The 22,022-nt window shown below is 39.8% G+C and overlaps 1 protein-coding gene across 1 annotated transcript in view; it reads left to right on the top strand.

Annotated features, from left to right (window-relative positions):
* Positions 1 to 1,870: 1,870 nt before the first annotated feature.
* Positions 1,871 to 22,022, top strand: part of TXK (TXK tyrosine kinase) — a 38,760-nt gene continuing 18,608 nt past the window's right edge. Inside the window, exons 1-7 of the mRNA XM_030563344.1 lie at positions 1,871 to 1,947; positions 14,378 to 14,429; positions 14,632 to 14,731; positions 16,160 to 16,371; positions 17,866 to 17,931; positions 19,208 to 19,262; positions 21,572 to 21,651. Coding sequence (XP_030419204.1) covers positions 1,932 to 1,947; positions 14,378 to 14,429; positions 14,632 to 14,731; positions 16,160 to 16,371; positions 17,866 to 17,931; positions 19,208 to 19,262; positions 21,572 to 21,651 — 581 coding nt within the window. The 5' untranslated portion in view covers positions 1,871 to 1,931. The remainder of the gene's footprint in view (positions 1,948 to 14,377; positions 14,430 to 14,631; positions 14,732 to 16,159; positions 16,372 to 17,865; positions 17,932 to 19,207; positions 19,263 to 21,571; positions 21,652 to 22,022) is intronic.

Raw genomic sequence — 22,022 nt, 5'->3', positions numbered from 1 at the left:
ATATTGGGTTCAATTCACTTTCGATGAATCACAGGGCCTCTAGGAGCCACTGCTCTGAGGTACCCCTGCCATATGGACAATCCCAAGGCGAGGGATCCCCAGGACTTCCAGGGTCTGCAACTTCAGGACTACCCCACCAGGCAGAGAGGACTACTCCAGTACTCTCCCACAGCCTAGTGAACCAGCTGCCCTGGGTGCTGGGCAGCCCTGGAGTAGCAGACTCTGGCAGCTGCTAACTGAAATGTACACTCCTCTTGATAGTTTCAGGGCTGTCCACCACTGAAGAGCAGCTGTAAAATTGACAAGAATCACAACAATTTAATTTAGCACCTGCCATGATCCTGGGAGAATATTTCATAATATCATTCTGGGGTATATTAACAGGAGTGTCGTATGTAAAAAATGAGAGGTAGTTGTCCTGCTCTACTTGGCACTGGTAAGGCCTCAACTGGAGTAATGTGTCCAGTTCCGGATGCCACCATTAAAGAAACAATTAGACAAACGGAAGAGAATCCAGAGGAGAGCCAAATTCTGGCCAAACTGACGAGAGGCCACAGGAGAGCAACAAAAATGATAACAGTTTTCAGAAAACCTGCCCTAGAAGAAAAGGTTACAAAAACGGGGCATGTTTAGTTTTGAGAAAAGGAGGATGAGAGGGACACCTAAAAACAGTCTTCAAATATGTTAAGGCGGCAGTGATCAGTTGCTTTCCACTGAAGATAGGTCAAGAAGTATTTGGCTTAATTTGCAACAAGGCAGATTTAGGTTGGCTATTTGGAAAAACTTTAACTATAAAGATAGTTAAGGACTGGACTAAGCTACTAAGGGAAGTTGTGGAATCCCCATCTTTGGGAATGTTTAAGAAGAGGGTGGTCAAACACCTGCCAGGGATGCTCTATGTATATTTGGTCCTGCCTCATCGCAAGGGGCTGGACTAGATGACCTCTTGAGGTCCCTTCCAGCCCTATATTTCCGTGATTCAATTAAAAAACACTATGTGTCAGTTTTCTAAATGAAAATTGTATGGAATTTCCATTTTGCAGGAAATTTTTAAATGTCGAAATTTCCTGCAACTCAGAAATACTGTATTTTGATTAGCTTTTGTTTTGATACTCTTTAATTACATGATCCCATACTATTTTCCCCACAGGATCCCTGCCAAATTCAGTGTGAAGGATGGACACAAAGGAATAGAATTAAGGTTTCATAGGAAACTGAAAATCTGGCATTTCCTAACTTTTGATCTGTGACTTTCCAATCAAAGTTATGTTATTTTAATGTACTTCTAAATATGTATTTTTACTGACGCTTATCTAAAAAGTAAAGATTAAATTCCAGTGCTGTCCTCCATCAAAACACTTGATTTAAATATAGTCTAGGCTCCAAATTATTAATTTTTGATTGGATCAGCTTGTCATTATAGTCCAATGTTTTGTTCAACTTTTTAATACTCTGAAGGGAAATCTGTAAATGCTGTTTCGTAATTTTCCCTGGACAAGTTTGATCACCCTTCAGAAACGCCTTTCTTTCTTATTCTTTTTATTGTTATAACTTCGTTTCATGTAACAATGGGCACAGAAAATCTGCCTGAATTGCACCAGATCCTCTGGTATATGTCTGCTCTTCTTTCTAGTTTCAGACTTTTTTTAAAGTAGACTAGATATCTAGATTTCAGTTGAGTTATTCTGCTGTAGAGCAAAATGTGATACAAAAACAATGCTTCAGTGGAAATACTTCTGGTGTAAGGTTAGTATCAAGCCTCTGATTTTTTTTTTTAAAACAGGAAAGTAGGTGGGGCCAAATTTTGCTTGTGCTAAACCATACCTCTTCTCTGAGGTAGGATTTCAGTTAGAGAGATTTTACTGTTACCGACACAACAGCTGAAGAAGAAAGGATTGAATTTTTATTTGAATACAAGCAGACAATCAGCTATGATTCTTTCTACCTGTAAGTAAAGTGAGCCATGTATTTTATGCTTTATGTTCTGTTTTGTACACTAGTTAGCAATGAGCTGCATAAATATCACCATATTTTCCAATTATCCTGCTCTGAAATTGTCATATTAATATGCATATTAAAATTGTTGGTGTTAATTTTCCAAATTACTTCACAAAATTGCTATGATGGCTTCAGCAAAGCTACTGTTGTTACCAACATACAGACTAGTGAACTCAACAAATGGGGAACACAAGAGGATCAGGAACCAAAGGACTGTCCTTAAGAGTGTGTCGTGCATAGACATGACAGGGAAATTTAACAGAATTATAGGGAAACTTTCTGATTATGAATTGTTCAGCTCAATCAAGAACTAAGTGATAAAACTTCAGGAATTTCAATATTTTTCTATTAGTGAAAAAACAACATTTGGTTTGGAAAAAAGTATGTAGTTTTACAGCAAACTTTACTGTTGATTTCCAACAGGACATGATTTTATAGTTTTTTTCAGTCTGGATGAAAGGCAAGCAATATCTAATCAATTGTCGGGCACTCTGTATGTCACAAATAAGATGTTTTTGATGAGCAAAGATAGGTTAGGTGACTGGACTACCCCTCAATGTGCCAATTTACACAAGTAACTCAATCTGCTTGAAAAACAAAGTGTGGTTCAGAGTTTGGTACATGGACATGATTGCTTAGAATCAGACTAATTATCAACATTTAGCATCATTCTATCAGAAATGGCAAAACAAAATTAAAAAATCTGAGTATTAGATTATAAAAGACAAGTGATAAAAAGAACACATTTCTAACTTGGCTGTTGGTTTTGTCTAGTTAACAGATTCCACTCTAATTAGAGCAATTTATATTAGGAGATGGGAAGGTAGTGGTACACATTCTTATGCATATACTGGACAATTTTGGGGGCAGCTATATCAATTTAAAGGGCACCCAGGGGCCCTAAAATTTTGTCTTAATCTTGTAGTTCCAGTGTAGAATTTAGCAGCAATGGGAACATCTCAAAGATCAAAGGGTTCCTGTACTTTCATTATGCCACCTTTAAGTTTCACAGAACTGTCTCTGTAGGTCTCCTCAAGCAACCCCTCTCTCCTCCTCCCCACAGGCAGACCTTTTTTTCCCGCTCTCTTCCTCTGGCACTCAGCACACCACTCTTCTGCTGTGCGTAGCTAGAACCAGTTGCTGATCCTTTCCTAGATTGTTTACTATGATGACAGCTGCTCAACATGCCAACTAACTATGCCTCAGGGTACTCCTCGTTACCCATTTCCCATTATTATGTCTCCTGCACCTATCTCTCTGCAGGTACCTTCAAAATGGTGCCTCAGAAATCACTGAATCCTAAGTCTGGGCCTCACAAACCTTTTGGTTAATATGGCTTTCAGGCTTTGCACAGGTGTTTGATTTATATTTGTCAGCTAGTCAGTGGAACATATAACTAGTCACTGTTTTAAGGACAGGTGTCGTCTTTCCAGCCACTTTTGGGGAGGAGAGTGCAAGCCCTAAGACTGGTTGACTTTCCCCTTGTGATTTCTCTGCCATTGTTAGATTATTATTTTATCTGGGAGCAACATGGAGCTTTGTTTCAGACTACCAAATATCTGGAGAAATGAGAGTCTTACCATTACCACCAAAGACAAAATGCATGACAAGCTATAAAGCCAAAGGGCCGGATCTCAGCTGGCACAAATTTTTAATCATTGACTATGTTTTGGTAGCTTAAGTGAAAGCCCAACATTCAGAGACGTAAGGATTGAAAAGTGTGCTGTCAACACAGCTGCTTTATGCAAACAATTACTTACTGAAAACAAGTCACACACAAAATACATCTTCGTATTAACAGCAAAAGGAGTAAAGGGCATTTTCTTTCCAGTGCCCTGTCCCATTATGTCTGTGGGTTATAATATTTCAAACTTCAACAGCTACTACACATGTTCCCTCTGGAAAATGCATTTAGGGCCAATTCTTGGATTCCTTACTGAGGCAAGACTCCCACTGAAATCAGCAACAATTAATGATAAAAACTGTGAAATCTTGGAGCCACATAATTAGGGTGGAGGCAGGCAGACAATGTGTTTGTGTGTGTGGTGAGTATCACTCATTACTGTTCAGCAACCTCCTTTGGTGTATGCAACGGGTTTTTCCAAAGGGCAAGCTACTCCATTAAGGGCCTGATCCAAAGCCCACCGAAGCCAATGAGAATCTCTGCATTGACTTCAGTGGGTTTGGCTCGTGCCCTAGCACAACATGAATTCAGGGAGAAAGTGTGTAAAAACAATGTTTAAACTATAAGAGTCAATGGGCAAAATTCTATTTCAGAGATCCATAGATTCCAAGGCCAGAAGGAACTGTTGTGATCATCTAGTCTGACCTCCTGTATAACACAGGCCATAGAAGTTCCCCAAAATAATTCCTAAAGCATCTCTTTTAAAAAAACATCCAATCCTGATTTAAAAAGTGTTACTGATGGAGAAGAAATCTGCAATGACACTTGGTAAGTTGTTCCAGTGGTTAATTACTCTTAAAAATGTACACCTTATTTCCAAATTTGTCTAGCTTCAAATTCCAGCTTTTGGATCATGTTATACCTTTCTCTGCTAGACTGAAGAGAGCATTATTAAATATTTGTTCCCCCGTCGGTACTTATTGACTGTAATCAAGTCACTTAACTTTCTCTTTGTTAAACTAAATAGGCTGAGCTCCTTCAATCTATCATGATAAGGGATGTTTTCTAATCCTTTAATCATTCTTATGAGTCTTCTCTGAACCTTACAATTTTATCAGTATCCTTGACTTGTTGACACCAGAACTGGACACAGTATTCCAGCAGTGGTCACACCATGGCCAAATATAGAGGTAAAATAACCTCTTTACTCCTACTCGAGATTGTATTCAAAGATTGCATTAGCCCTTTTGGCCACAATGTTTAGTTGATTATCCACCATGGCCCTCAAATCTTTTTCAGAGACACTGCTTCTCAGGATAGAGTCCCTATCATGTAATTATGGCTAAGGCTATGATTATGTCATGGAGGTCATGGAACCTATGACTTCCATTGACCTCCATGACTTTTTCCGCCCCAGAGCTGGAGCCAGCCCTGCCCCCACATCTCCCATCCCCTGGGTTGGGGGGGAACTCCGCAGTTGCCCAGCCGCCGCAGGAAGATGACGGATCCTCGCAGCTGCCCAGCCTTACGGGTAGGGGGGCCCTGGAACTCCCACGCACCGTAGCAGTGGGAGACGTGGGAGCCCCTGCAGCAGTGGGTGCTGAACCCACCTACCCCTTTTGTGAGGGATATTTTTGGTGGAAGTTTGAGATAGGTCACAGGCTTCCGTGAATTTTTGTTTATTGCCTGTGATCTGTCCATGACTTTTACTAAAAATGTCCATGTCAAAAACTTAGTCTTAATTATGACCTACAATCTTTGCTACCAGAGACATACATTTACCTTTAACCATACTAAAATGCATGTTTGTGCACAGTTTACCAAGCGATCCAGATTGCTCTGTATCAGTGACCAATCCTCTTCATTATTTACCACTCCCCCAATTTTTGTGTCAGATGCAAACTTTATCAGTAATGAATTTGTTTTCTTCCAAATCATTGATAAAAATGTTAGTGTAGGGCCAAGAACCGATCCTTGCAGGACCCCACTAGAAATACACCAGTTCGATGATGATTCCTCCTTTAGAATTGCATTCTGAGATCTGTCAATTAGCCAGTTTTTAAACCATTTAATATGTGCCATATTAATTTTATTTCATTCTATTTTTTTAATCAAAATGTTATGTGGTACCAAGTCAAATGCCTTGCACAAGTCTAAGTATATTACATCCACACTATTACCTTATACAACCAAACTTGTAATATCATCAAAAATATATGAAGTTAGTTTGATAGGACCTATTTTCCATAAAACTATGTTGAGATTGACATTAATTATATTACTCTCCTTTCATTTTTTATTCATCAAGTCCTGTATCAGCTGCTCCATTATCTTGCCTGGGATCCATGGCAGAAGGACAGGCCTGTAATTACCTGAGTTATCCTGTTTACCTTTTTAAAATATTGGCACAACATTAGCTTTCTCCCAGTCTTTTGGATCTTCTTCAGTGTTCCAAGACTTATTGAAAATCAACTTTACTATGCCAGTGATCTCCTCATTAGCTCTTTTAAAACTCTTGGATACAAGTTATCTGGACCCACTAATTTTAAAATGTCTAACTTCAGTAGCTGCTGTGTAACATCCTCCTGAGATACTAATGGAATGGAAAGAGTGTTATCATATGATGTTACATCACCTGTTTTTCCCCAAATACAGAACAGAAATATTTATCAAACACTTTACCTTTTCTGCATTATTATTAATAATTCTACCATATCTATCTAGTAATGGACCAAGAGCATTGTTAGGATTCTTTTTGTTCCACGTATACTTAAAAAACTCCTTTATATAATCCTTAACTCTGTTGACCATAGATTTCTACCTGTGTCCCCTTGCTTCCCTTATAAATTTTCTATAATTCTTACCTTTTGATTTATATTCATTCCTATGAACTTCCCTTTCTTCCATTTGTAATATATTACCTTTACTTCCTTTCTAAACCATATCTGTTTTGAATCAATAGGGCCTTCTTCGTCGATTGTGGCTTTTTGGGCATCTAGGAAAATGTTCCTAAACAATTCCCAATTATCATTCATACTTTTCTGATTAAATTCTTCCTCCCAGCTGATTTGGCTCATAATTTTTTTCAGTCTTGTAAAACTGGCCCGTATATTTCACCACGTATATACACATCACAGGTGTGGACTTGATTCTGTTTGCACATTATAAATGTGATCAAGTCATGATCACCTGTACCCCAAGTTACTGTCAAGATGTCTGTAGTGGCTCAGGAGTGTGAGTACCAACCTCAGTGCACACTACTGAGAAACAGGGAACACACCCCAAAATAGTTGTAAGTTCTATACTTAAATTTCACCAACCAAGTTTCAAGTGTGAACTCCTGGCACTATAGCTGCCCTTAACATGGTGTCACAGACAGTCGTCTTGGGTGCTCCAATCTATCTTGCCACCCAGGTAAAGCTTGCCTTTCTGATAGATAGTCCCTTACATCAAAAGTCACAACAATGTTCAGGTTATTCCCAGTTCCAAAGGACTGGTCACTTATCCCAGATCACTTGTACTTTAGATCCTACACCAAAAACAATGCTTGTACCCAATCCTATAATAAATTAACTGATCATTTATTATCCAAGAAAAAGAAATATGAGAGTTATTTACAAGGTTAAAGCAGGTAAATATACACACACAAATGAGTTACAGTATTAAGTTCCAAAAGGTAATAGAAGCTGCTATAACAGGGGTAGGCAACTTATGGCACGGGAGCTGAAAACGGCACGCAAGCTGATTTTCAGTGGCACTCACACTGTCCAGGTCCTGGCCACTGGTCTGGGGGGATCTGCATTTTAATTTAATTTTAAATGAAGCTTTTTAAACATTTTACTTTCCATACAACAATAGTTTAGTTATATATTATAGACTTATAGAAAGAGACCTTCTAAAAATGTTAAAATATATTACTGGCACGTGAAACCTTGAATCAGAGTGAATAAATGAAGACTCGGCACACCACTTCTGAAAGGTTGCCGACCCCTGTGCTATAATATGCAAGCTCCATAAGTACTCCTAGGATTCACCCAGGCCAGGCACTGGGAATTCCTTGTTTATGCTTAGAAATCTTGCCCTCTTCAAGTACAAGCAGCATAGACATACAGTCTTCCCCCAATGTTCAAACTGATGAGATGAGTTCACCTGCATGTTTCCTCTTCATGGGTATGTACAAGAGGAGAACAATCAACAAAGTCTTTGTTTTTTGACGCTTCACAACGGTTCATTTGTTCTAATGGACCTTCTTAGTGTGCAAGATGTAACACTCCCTGTGGCAAACTAGTATTTCACACTTGGACATGCTTCTCTTCTGACTGGTGATTTCAGAACAAACACTTTTGCAGTCACAGAGCAAACACTTAAATATTACCTTATAAATGGGATACAGATATTATAAGTAAGTCTATGATTTAGTTATGGGTATTTTTAGTAAAAGTCATGGACAAGTCATGGGCAATAAACAAAAATTCACAGCTCCTGACCTGTCCATGACTTCTACTATAAATCACTTTTGTCACCTTTGTCTGGCTTGTCCTCGACCGTCCCTCCATGAACGCAGGTTGATGCCACACCATTCTATTTTGTTTTCTGGCCAAAGAGTTTTGTCATGGGATTGGCCCAGTGCGTTTTCAGTCTGCCCAGAGGTTGCTTGTGGTCTCTGGGGATCCAATCACTGGTGCGGGTTGTCCACCTATTGTCTTGCCTGCACGCTACGTGACCTGCCCATCTTTGCTTTGTGTCGTACATTGCCTGCACTACATTGGTCACCTCTGTATACCTTCTGATCTCCTCATTTGGTTTGTGATCATGGAGCAGTATCTTGCACGTTCGCCTTTCCATTGCTCTCTGGGTGACAGCAAATTTTTCTTTCTCTGCTTTCGTCCTTGACCAGCTTTCTCCTCTGTATATCATTGCTGGCAGAACAGTGGAGTTAAACAGTTCTTTCCTTTCTTTCATGGGCAGTTCATCATCCATTTGAGATGTCTTTATTTTGTTGAAATTTGCCCACTCCACCTTTCTGCAGCTGAGCAGAGACAACTCTACTATAAATACCCTTGATTAAATCTTTGTTGCTCTGGCAGAACTGGGATCAGCCACACTGGCTGCTGCAGAAGTCACGGAATGTAATGGAATCTGTGACTTCCGCAACCTCTGTGACAGACTCACAGCCTTAATTATAAGTGAGATTAATGTATGTAGCAACCTGCAAGTATTTCAAAAATTCTAAACACATTTTTATCAATCTAATATCTATTTTAACAATACTAACACACAGAGCCAGACCGAATTCCAGCTATGCATTTGTCAGTGTGCAGTTGAAGCTAAGAGGCATGGGCAGCGGATACAATAGGCCAGAGAAGGCAAAGGCTTCCCTAGCACCGCCACTGACCCACTGTCAGACACCTGGCACCAGCCCTTCCCCGAGAGTCCCACTGCCTCCTCTACTCCACACACACCCCTGCTGCATGCCATGTCCCTCCTCCTCCTCTGGACAGGGGAGTGAGGAGGGATGCAGAGAGCCAGCAGCCAGCAGATTGGCGAGGCTCCACTGGGGCTGGTGGCTTGAAGGGGGGCAGGGCCTTTAGGGGTGGGAGGAGCTGGCACTAGGGGGACAGTGGCTTGCTCTGGCTTGACTCTGGCGGGGGGGGGGATGGTAGCTTGGCTCGGCAGGGCACTCAGGGGTCAGGGAAGCTGGTAGTTCTGCCTGGGGCCAGCCTGGTGCTCAGGGAGACTGGTGGCTTGGCCCAGGGCTGGGGCCGGCAGTCAGCGGAGGGTGGGGGCAGTGGCTCAGCCTGGTGCTGGGGGGGGCGGTGGGTCAGGAGGGCCAGCAGCAGTGGCTTGGCTCAATGTGTGGCTGGGGCAGGCAAGCCAGGGCTCCTCTGGTTGCAGGAACCCCTCAGAGACGGGATTTCAGGGGTCTGTGTGAGGGAGTGGGGCCTTGGGTGGAAAGGGCAGGGTGCGGCCAGCAGGCTAGCCTCCCCTAAGTGGGAGTTCACCTGCCACCCATGTCAAGAGGCTTTGGCATAGGCTGGCACCTGGTCTGTGAGCATCACAGTTACCATTAAATTTTTAGTTCTGTGATCAATTCTTCTTTATCCCTCAAGTATCTCATGTATATTAAAGAAAACAGAATTTGGCTTTTTGTATCCGAATGAAGTTAATTTTCCTTCTGTTGCACTTTGAGTTCTGGCTTCTCTCTTTTGAATGGAGGGATTTAAAAAAATAAGTAATAAAGAGTGTGGAGATGTCTATATGAGGCAATAAGCTGCATGTGCTTCTGTCAGGAAGTGCACGCTTCCTATACCACTTTATTAATCATTGCTACAATACTTGGAGTCAGCTCTGTGTGTATATAACTTCCTGTCTTGCTAGTACAAGATTTTGATGTAAGCAAGTCTAATCGAGTTATTCACACGGAGAGCCAAGCACTTTGACATTTGCGGTGGGTACTTTAGAATCTAAAGTTTAGATGTACAGGTATGGGTTATATTCTCTTCCTGATAGGGGCTGCAGAGTCACTATGAGTTATTCTGTCACTTTCATGGTCTGTTAAATGCAAATTTTCTAATCAAGGAGGTCAGAATGAGAAAGAAGTGGCATATGTATTGTGTAAATAGCAGGCTCACCAGTAACTTTGCAAGATGTGATGGCCTACAGCCCACCTGAACAGGCCTTCACTTGGGATATCCCAATAGCATTCCAGTGTTTTACATCAAAGTATCCAAATTTAACTAGCCCCATGGAATCAAATCCTAAAACATGCAAGTTTCTGAAGAGCTGAATGACTCTCACAGTACTTCTTATTTCATGACTCTGTCCCCGGCTGATTAGCCAGATTTCCACCAGAAATATGGTGTTTCAATAATACCTCTCACAGCTTTAACTCCCATTGAGTCACTCTGCAGCTGCTACTGAGTAGCCAGAGTGGGAATCAATGCAAGGACAAAACAACTCCTTCAGAAGCGGTGCTGCAAGGGAGAGAGATACGGCCAAATCAGGAACTCTGCATGCAAACAGATCTGCCTCTACAAAGCTGGGGATGTCCCTTCCGTAGGACCTCATGCCCAGTGAACTCCATGGAGCTAGAGGAAGACATGGTAGGATAGGAAGAAGAAAGAAGGGCAGCAAACCTCACAGAACCACCCTACCTCTCAGGGCCTTTCACACTCATTTCTCTGCAAGAGATGGTAATCTAGGCCACAGTTACTGGATTATGGGTCATATTCTGCACTCTTTTTCAGTCATAAGAACAGAAGAACAATCATACTGGGTTAGACCAAAGGTCCATCAAGCCCAGTATCCTGTCCTCTGACAGTGGCCAATGGTAGGTGCCCCAAAAGGAATGAGCAGACAGGTTATCATCAAGTGATCTATGCCCTGTCACCCAATCCCAGCTTCTGGCAAACAGTCAAAACACTGAACTCAGTGAAAGCTTTGCCCAAGTAAGGAGTGCAGAATAGGGACCTACATTGCATATACCATGAAACACCCTAATTACTGATTCAGCCCATAGTTTGTTATGATTCCTTAAGCACTGTAAGAGACTAACTGGTAAATATATGATTAGGATATATGTAAAATGCATTACAGACATTTCATTTATTGCTGGTTTCTTTTAACCTAACAAAGTAGCAGGGCTGCTCAGAGGATTCAGGGGGCCTGGGGCAAAGCAATTTCGAGGGCCCCTTCCATAAAACAAAGTTGCAATACTATACAATACTATATTCTCATGGGGGCCCCTGCGGGGCCCAGGGCAAATTGCCCCACTTGCCCCCCAACCCCGTCTGGGCAGCCCTGCCAAGAAGATTCAAGTGTGGAAAGTCCCTATACTTTATAGAAAGAGTTTGAAATTTAGTAAAGGCAGAAAATTCCTGGGCTGACATTCCACCTTTACTCAAACCAGCCTCAACTCTGAATTAATTTGCGTTTGTGGTTATAGTAAGATCTTCAGTGTACTTAAGAATGTTGTTTTAATAATACTTGGAAGTTCTACAGAGCCTGATCTAAATATCTCTGGTAAGTACTTTACAATGTTAATTGAGCCTGGCAGCACTAAGGCAAGGAAGAGATACACAGCGATTACATGACCCATGACTGAAATGTGGACACCTTTATGGTGGAACGTAGAATCTCTTCAACAATGCATGTTGGCAATACACTATCTAAGTCAGGGGCAAACACTGCCCCTAACTGAAACACTTTGGGTAGTTTTGGTAAGTAGTAGGTAATTACCTGAGTTGGAATTTAAACATCCTTCGTCTAATGAAAAATACCTTGATATCTCTAATGGACAAATAAATGTCAGTTCACCTCATTCAAAAGTCAGCACCTGGAATTCCACACTGCCATCTAACACCATTCCAGTAATTAATTCAATACTATTTCAGACTTTCCCTCTGAATTTCTCTTTTTTGCAGGTAAACATAGACCAGTGATATTAAGATACTGAAAGTTGCAAAACTCTTTTCTTTTTTCTTGTTTATAGCTCCTTGTCTGAAAAATATGGTAAATAAACTAGAAATTACAGCAAGCACCAGTAGGAGAAAGCGTGTTCTGGCAAAGTTAAACAGCAACAGTTTCAAACGGCAAGGTGATAGCTTCATGAACAATTGAAAGTAATGCAGCAAACCTGTGTCACAGTGCACACAGCTTTTTTAGTCTGGCTTCTTTAAAAAAAATTGTTCATGTCAGCTGGTTTGGACATTTCCAATCCTCATATTTTCCATAGCCGTCACTGGAAACTTCTATCAAGTGGTTTATGATATTTTATGATTAAAACGGGCTTGTCAAAGTCCCACACTGTAGGCTCTTAACAGGATGTCATGGTCTATGGCAAATTGCCCCCACAAGCATCACTGGTAACTTTTCAAAGCAAAACAAGCATAAGCCACAGTTTTCTTCCTCTTCTGACTAAGAACTAATTTTGATCTTATCTCCCTGAACTTTGCCATTCTCTTTCCCTTTTTATAGTGTGAGATTTGTTAAATACTGTTTATATCTTTATTGGTCAAACAATTCACCAGGTGTAATAAGGCCACTTAACCTTTTGAGTGCTATGGTACACAGATTCTTAGTAAACTTCATTGCGGTGCTATGCTAACATATACTCAGCTTTAAAATGACTCCAACTCAAGCAGCTCCTCCAGTTCCAAAACAGCTGCCTAAACCACCCACAACCTAGTGGTTATGGGAACACCCAGCCATATCTCAGCTGCCTAACTTTCCCCTCTCTTTCAGCTTCCTAAAGATCATGCAATCTCCAACCAAGAAACCTGGCTCAAGCTCCCTCTCCCACCCCAGGTGTCATCCATCCAGAAATTAGGTCAGAATAAAGGTCAAATTATCTTGCTGTAGCTGACCCCTTTAGATCTCTTCTCTCCACTTGTTCATTTGCAAGCAGCATATGAGGAATTGCATAAACATAGTAGCTGTGATACAAGATAAATAGGAATGCATGACTAACTCTCTTCAGATCAGATTTGAGCTCTTGTTTTGTAAGGCTTCTGTACCTGAAAGATGTACAATAATGATATGCACTGAGATTATATAGCAAAAGATGCCAAAGCTCTTTTACAAACATTACTTAATTCTTACAATGTCCTATTTCCATTTTACAGATGGATAAAATGAAGCAGAGAGAGAGGTTAACTTATAAATAACTTGCCCATGCTCACACAGTGAAAACATGGTATAGCCAGGACTAACTCTCAAGAGCTCTAACTCAGAGGTCTATATGCTAACTATTATACTATACTTCCTCTCTTATGTAGACTTAGACTACATAGAGAATGTATTTTCTTGTTATTTACACTGAAATATTTCATCCAAATCCCTCACATGTAAATTAAATGAAATTGGGTCATCATTCCAGACCAAACCAAAAATGATAAAGCAGGAATAAAAAACCAGAACACATTAGTGTGACTTTGAAAAGAACATGCATGAAAGATAAACTTGGAAAAATACTCAGTCCTAAGGGAAGGACACTACCTAATATATGTCTTTAGAGCATCTTCTAATGGCAAGAATGTAGTGTCCTCTGTAGAAGAGAAGAGACAGGACTCAATTGTGAAGGATATAAAGGTTGCTGCATACAGAAGGAATCTGTAGCTCTCCTTGGATATCTAGCTAAAACAATCTAGTATCATCACACAAGGTTTCTCTTAAATCCTAGCCAAGAACGGTGACCATACTACAAGCAAGAGTGTATTACAGGCAAAACATGAATAAGGAGCTCAACATAAAAAAATGTGTACGGATGCCAGGTTGGTTCTGCAGATTTTTCATACCTCACACGAGGACATTTATAACATCAGAAGCTCTTCTGGTGCTATGTATTCATTAAGAAAAAATAGCCTAATCAGCATTAATATACTGCTCACTGTGGTTAACAATTTATCCATCTGTAAATAGGAACAATACTTAGCACCTGTATAGTGCTTTTTATCTGTGGATCTCACAGTGCTTTACAGAAGTGGGAAAGCATTGATAACTTCAACAGATGAGGAAACTGAGGCACAGAAAGGTTAGGGATTCGATTGTGGAGTCCTTCCTTATGCTGGCGAGCACTCATTTAAGTAGTTCCACTGGTTTCAATTGGACTATTCCCATGAGTAAATGTTCCACAATCTGGTCCCAAATGACTAGCCCAGAGTCTCACAGCAAGTCCATGGCAGAGAACCTATTACACACTTCAATGCAGTAAACCAAAAACAGTACTAAAAATACAGAAAATGTTCTTGTTTTCAGATCACACCATCCAGTCTGTTTTTTGCTGCTGTTGCTGTTCAGTGCAGAAAAGGTAAATCAAATTTTAGCTTCAACTTGCCAGTAATTAAGCTAATCAAAATAACTCATATATAAAACATTCTAAAACCTTCAGTTTTCAGTAAATCTGCTGAAATTTATAAAAAAAAAAATTTACAGACCTTTTCCCTCCCCCACAGCCAATATGTTTGGTGATATATATTCTCACAAGCACTATTTTTATTCTCCAAAATTAGAGCAGTGAGAACAAAATTGAGCCTGGACAATGATGGAGACTTGATGCCTGGATACTCAATGTCACAACAGCTCTCCTATGTGTCTACCCAAAAGCACAGAGTAAGTAAAATTGTACAGATTCAGGAAACTGAAGTAGAAAGAGGTTAAGTGACATATCCAAGCCCAGACACTGAATATATGTCAGAGCAAGCACTAGTGCAGAGGTTCTCAAACTGCGGATAGTTCCCTCTAAGGTGTGTGCCTGGGTGGCTGCACACAAGAAAATGAAGGGCATGGCTCCACTAATTAGGTGCCAGGATCCTGGAGAAGACACACATGTAAGATGAGGTGGTGGCCTTGAGGGAAATAGGGGGTAGGTGGGAGGGGAAAGTGGAGTGAATAGAGGGGGTGGAGGGAACTTGGGACATGAAGGGCTGCAGTGGCCAGAGAAAGAGACGACTTTTCCCAGCTACAGAATTCCAGCTGCTGGGAAGACATGGTCCTCCTTCCCAGCCTCAGCTATGTGGTTGCTGGGGTGGAGGAGAGACCCCCCCTCCTCCTTCCCAGCCCCAGCTCGGGGGCTGCCGTGGTGGGGGATAGAGGGCACATCCATCACAGTAGAAAGGTAAGACTACTGATATTAAAATATTAGTTGTGTGCTTTTATTTGTAGAACAAAAAAATGTTACTTATTATTAAGGTTTTTTTATATAGTGCTTTTGTCCAAAGCGCTTTACAATACTTAGCTAACGGCACAAATAACATTTGGAAAGATCATTAAATGGTCCGCTCAGACCCTCAGCAATTTTTATGTGGTCAGTGAAAAAAAAATTTGAGAACCACTGCACTAATGTAACTACTCCCTTCCAAATCTTTAAAGTTGCAGTAATACATACTTCATATAAATACTGTAAAGAGTATTTTAATAAGAGTGCAAAGATTTAGAAGATTTACATTGTTATGTATTTTTTCCAAACACGAAGGATCTGAGTATGGTCTTACTTTCATTTGGCCTAACTCTACAGACTTCGATGAGTTCTTCCCAACTTTACAACAGTGTAACTGAGCACAAAACCAGGCCCCATGTTCATGCAAAACAAAATGTTTATATTCCTGCTGATAAGTTAAGTATGTATGCAATGTTCTCCAAACCCAGCTGGTGTAACTCAATTGACTTCAGTGGAGCTATTCTGATTTACATCAGCGGAGGAGCTGTCCCAGAATTCATACCGTATTAATGTAACTGCAAGCACGTTGGTGGCGGAAATGCTCTATTTTGGCTACAGTCACATTATATGCATATTATTTATTTTGTCAGTGTAACTTTGACTTGAGTAACAGTTATCCATGTGCAATCAACTGTACTCTGTTGCCTTCTTGCAAGTGCAACTGACTGGATAATAAGGCATAGGGAGGGAAGGAATTGTGATCAGTTTCTTTCAGGAACAGAGACAACATAAGAATAAAAATAAAATTCTACTACTAATACTACTACTAATAAGCAGGGAAAGAAATGTAAACCAATTATGATACTTTTTTCTCTCAACAGCGTGACAGGCAATTTGTTCAGCAATCAAAGAGGAAGCCACTACCAGCGTTACCCCCGCAGATCCCTGAAGAATATGAAGAGAAAATCAGAGTCATCGCACTCTATGATTTTTTTGCCAAAGGACCCTGTGACTTAACACTCAGGAAATCAGAAGAATACATTATCCTTGAAAAGTATGACCCCCACTGGTGGAAGGCAAGAGACCAGTATGGGTAAGAGAGGAGGCATATTTGGGCCCATTTGTTTCTATCTATCTTCCTAAAAAAAACACACTCCAAACAAAAAATAAATTAGCGGCATAAATATATTTTAGGGCCAGATTTTAAAGTGTTCAGCTCCCAGTTTGGCATCTATATGAAGCAGCCATATTTTTGAAAAACATTCAGCACCCAGCATCTCCCATTGAGAATAATGGGAATCTAGAATCTAGACAGACACACACCAGGCTAAACAAGAGCAGCATTTGGAAATTTGAGAAGAGAGTGAGTTGCTGGGTGCTGAGTAGTTCTGGAAACCTGGCCACTTCATTTAGGACCTGTTGGGTGCTGAGCTCTTTTGAAAATCTGGCACTTCAAACTTAATTTGTAAAGTATTTTACAATACAGTGAATCAGAAGAAAGGTTGTGTGAGTGTGATGAAATGGCATTCAGATAAAATAGCAACTACAATCATATAAGTACCTAGATAGATGTACTGCAATTAAGCCAATTTCTGCTCTCAGTCACACTTGTGCCTATCTTCCCATCTAGTTTCATACAATGATATCTTATATTGAAGTTACTAGGGTTGCACCATTGTAGCTGACGGCAAAATTGTAGAAAGGGTATGTAATTCAGTAAAATATTGTTTTTAGAGTTAGGTCTGCCTGAACCAAAATCCTAGATCCAAATACCCCTGAACTTTAAAAAAAGTTTGGATCTGAACTTCACTTATGGGCCATCTTCCCTCAGTAATGGTTTCATTGTTTCCCCCTTCTCTCAACTTAATGTCTTCATCCACACCTCCAACTCCCCTTATATCTGCTTTTTTTTATGTGCCAAATAACCATCCCCTCCTAATTCAAAGCCCTCCTTTAAACACACTTCTTCCACCCAGAGGCTCAGTGAGCGCAACTGGTTCTTTTAGAAGGTGGGAATTAAAATAATTGGCAATTATGTAAAATATATATATGCAGGGTGACCAGATAGCAAGTGTGAAAAATCGTGACAGAGGGTGGGGGGTAATAGGTGCCTATGTAAGAAAAAGCCCCAAATATTGGGACTGTCCCTATAAAATCAGGACATCTGGTCATCCTATATATATGCAACTCAATCTAGGGTTTGAGCTAGATTCTGCTTTGTAATGTATGCATTGGCCATGCATATGCATTCAAAGATAAAATCTAGACTTCAGTGCCACCTGGTGGGTCTTGTGCAGAGCTGGCAACACAAATTCACCCACTTCCTGGTTCTCCAGAGAACAGTCTCATACTGAACAATTCATACAGACAGTATTTGCCCATCATCTGTCCTTTGAAAGAATACCAGGTTGATACGAAGAATCCTGAGGTCTTCCTTCAATGACTGTCTGAATTCACAGAAACATAGCTCATACTTAATATGTGGCCAAAGTGTTAGTCGCCCTCTTGTTAAGTGAAAGGAATATTCACATTTTAATCCCATTAATACTTTACATTGTGTTATATCTTACCTTTGTATTTATTTTAGTAATGAAGGCCTAATTCCCAGCAATTATGTAACTGAGAACGAGCGAAATAATTTAGAAGCATATGAGTAAGTACATTTGAAAATGATTATTGTGCCTCCTCCCTGAGAATTGGTTAGGCTTGTACATTTTTAAGGTCTGCTCTTTCAGTCCTCACTAGAAGTCAACAGGAGTTTGCCTGAGTAACGACTGCAGGACGAAGGCCCTTATTTTTTTTTTTATAAATCATCATCCTAAAAATGAATTCACCATTTGTCTTCCAGTTTTCATGATTCTTCTCCATTCAAATCAATGGCTGTTTGCTATGAGACTAGAATGTTATAAACACTGGTAGCTCATATACAATAAATAGGATAACTGCATCTGTTTGCCTAAGTCAAGATGTCACAATCTGGAAGTTTCCTATTTGTGAGCGCTCACAGCCAGATACTATTATACTCTCATCTTTTCCTGTTTTGTACATTTCAATTACTATCCAGTACTGACTTCAACATATTTAAGGTTCATTGACTGGTGAGGAAGAGTAAAATTCCCAAATATTCCAACCAGAGATGGGCCTGAGACACCAAATGTAAATGCAAAATTTCCCAAACTTGTGGGTGTTTATATCCAGGATTTTACTTAATCTCAACTTTAATTACAAAAAATAGGAAAAAAATATTGAACGTCATAGGGCTAGACTTGACACCAGTAAAGTTGCCCTCTTTCCCCAACCACAATCCCATCACATATTCGATTATGAGACACTATATGAGCAAAATTCTATACATTGGACTGTAAACTATGAACTCACCAATTTATCAAAGGCAGAAGACTAGACTCTCTAATAACTCTTATGGCGTGGACAAGAAATCACCACACTTCACATTGTTACTGTGTAGGAATTTTAAAAATAAATTAGAAAGTGAGATCCAGAACACGGGAGGGGCACTTTTAAAAATATAACTATGAAACAGGAAGCACTTGTTTTAATGAGGAAGCTGATGGGGTTCTTTCACTAGTTAGGGTGAGCTGAGTGATAGTAAACTACTAGTAGAGAACTATGACTTTCTAACATTTTCACTTTACAACATTGTCTTTTTAACCTGAGCTCTGAATTTCCTCATTGATAAATATCTTGCTTTTGTTTGTGTTATTGTTATAACTGAAATAGTCTTATAAAGTTGTTTAAAATCAGTATCTGTTGTTTACAACCTTTGATTTATATTAACTAAGTTTTTGGTTTGGGAATAGTATAACGGTTAAGAAGTGTTGCTCTTTACAATAGAGTCAATAAGTATTTTTGTTAAAATAGCTTCAAATCAGAACATAATTTAGCTGTTTTTTCTTGGTCATTTATTGTAGGTGGTATTGTAAAAACATAAACAGAAATCAGGCAGAACTTCTACTACAGCAGAAGGTAATTCAGTTGGTTTATAAATAAACTTTCATTGTTTGTAAAGTTACCCACAATCTAAATTATTCAGTCAGTATTATAAGATGCATCATGAAGAGTTCAGCAATCAAATCCAGAGCTAACTGTACAATAAGATAGAGTACTTTAAAATGAAGGGACGTCTTGGTGGTCTAAACATCAGGTGTGGAATACCTAGACTCCCTAGAACTTGTTCTGTTTAGGTCTTCTACCTTCTATATTAGATAAACTGAGTTCTATGCAGTTTACTGTGCGTGTCTTTTGGGTGAGACTTTAAATACTGAAATCTGTCCGCACTGTATGAACATTAAAAATCTCATGCTTTCTTAGTTAACGTAGAGGTTTGCCGCAGTGTCCTTAACTAAAATTTCTACTCCTCTTATTGTCATGCAGCATGTTGTGTCCCACTTAGTCCTGCCCATAGGCAATTGTGTTTCATTGATCCTATGTTAATATTTTGTGTGAAGCATTGTGGAACGCTTGGGAAGAAAAGTGCATGTCAATATGAAATACAACTGTATCCATGACTTCAAATTGTTACTATTTTAGAGAGAATAACAGAGTTTTGCTCAGGCCAACACAGGGATTGGATAAAATACAGCTCAGCCAGAGGGAGTGCACAGAAATACATAGAATTACAAATGTTAAAGAAGAAAAGGAAGAGCACTTATATAATCCACTCTACCACCCTGCTTTACAATATATTTTCTAGTGATTTGTGTTGTCTAGTTTTCAATGCTCCAAACATGGATCTTCCAGCACTTCCTGCAGGAGAGTATTCAAATATATTTAACTCTGAGAATTTTTCTGATATTCAGTCTAATTTTTCCATTTCCATTTCTTAATTTCATTCCATTATTATTAGTTATAATCCCATGAATCACTCTAAATGATTCCTAGTCGCCATGGCATTATCACCCTTCAAATATTTATAGACCTTTCAAATATTTATAGATTTGTGTGTCCTATCTTAGTTTTGTGTTAACCAAGTCAGATATTTAACTCTGCTCCTCCAGACAATGGCATGACTGTGACTACAGCACTTCATAGAATCATAGAATGTCAGGGTTGGAAGGGACCTCAGGAGGTCATCTACTTTTAGCTAAGCTACTTAAGCTACACTGTACAGCTAAAGCTTACTGCAAGCTACTACACAGGGTTGTGACTACAGGATTTACATAGGTCACAATCCAGCTAGCCAGAGATCTACCATGCAGATGTCCCACCCACAATTCCCCTTCCACATTCATATGAAGAGAGCTGCCAAGGTTTGTGGCCTTTCTGCTCCTGGTCCCGGTCCCGGTCCCCTGAACAGAAGCACAAAGCACCACAGTGGTTCCACTATATTTTGAGCCTTCCACAGATGCCAAATAGCCATAAAGTTTTAGCTCTTTATTCTTTAAGTTGTTTCAAGGGTCTGTATCGCATTAGAGCATAGTGTAGTATAAACATTCACAGAAGCAGTGGACAGGGTTAAACGTAAATGTTCAATATATTTAAGATGTTAAATATGAGTTATCTTCAACTTACCATTGATAGTCACCTGTATTTTAATGAATAGCAGTGAATTATATCCATGAAGTTATGCCATTCATCTAGTGTACCGAGTGTGTAAGAACATGTACACTATAGCACAAGGAGTCTCCAGACGCAGTGTTACAAACTTAACATACAATATCACTAGGCTTGTGTACTTAGTTCAATAATATAAAGCACTGAAATAGCTCCAGGTAGGAAGAAGGCCCCAATAACTAGAAATAGTAAATAGCTCTATGGCTGTAGAAATTAGGAGGTTAGGTAGAGCTCATTAGAATATTATGTTACTATATAAGCCATGTGTTCTAATATCATAAACCATGCTAGTAAAGTTTGAACAGTTTAAATATCAGTATCCAACAGTCAAAAGGCACCAGTGCTTCTCTTGGATTAAGTAATATCCTTGGAATCACCCAACAGTGATCCACACACAGGTGAATGACTCAGCATTTATCTATTCATATTTACTCTAATGTGTTCTCAGAAAAGTACTTAGCTTCCTGCTGATACAGAGATCTCACCTGCATTTGTACAATACCCAACAACTATTAAGTACATTACCTTATTTTAGAAGTTCCTATTCTTTTAGTCAGACAGTTAAAGGCCACAAGGAACCACCAGATCATCTACTCTGACCTCCTGACCTTTAGCTTCCTTTATAAAACATTCAACAGAGTTTTGTAATCAGCTGAATGTCTTATGTGAATTTTCTGTCAAACACAAAAGAAAGGATAAACTAAATCTGAATTGCTTTTCAGTCCAAAGAAGGGGCATTTATGGTCAGAGATTCAAGCCAAAAGGGAGCCCTCACAATGTCTGTGTATTCGCGATCTAGCGGGTAAGTGATGCTGCTCTGAATGGCTAAGAAGACATATCTTAATTACAATTCTGTGTATAAGGAATACTGAAAACCTTGTTCCAGATTACAATCCTTACAGTTAATTAATAGGTAATACTCAATGGAGTAATTTTGCCCCAAAAGTTGTGGGGGGGGAGAGGAGGGTGGCGGCGGCGGATGCAAACGTTCCCATGCAGCATGATAAGATCACCTGCATTCTCTGAAACCCAAAATGTTCCAGCATAAGTCCCTTTCATCCATTCAATTACAACAATAAGCAAACAAAACGTACTGTAGCATCTTCTTTCCTCTCTTCCTATGGTGCAGTCCTTGACTGGCTGGCTCCCATGCAATGCTGTAGCAATCTTCAC

The sequence above is a fragment of the Gopherus evgoodei genome, chromosome 5 (genome assembly GCF_007399415.2).
Source record: "Gopherus evgoodei ecotype Sinaloan lineage chromosome 5, rGopEvg1_v1.p, whole genome shotgun sequence".
Taxonomy (NCBI): Eukaryota; Metazoa; Chordata; order Testudines; family Testudinidae; genus Gopherus; species Gopherus evgoodei.
The sequence above is the reverse complement of the archived record's forward strand: the minus strand, read 5'-3'. Positions and strand labels throughout refer to the sequence as shown.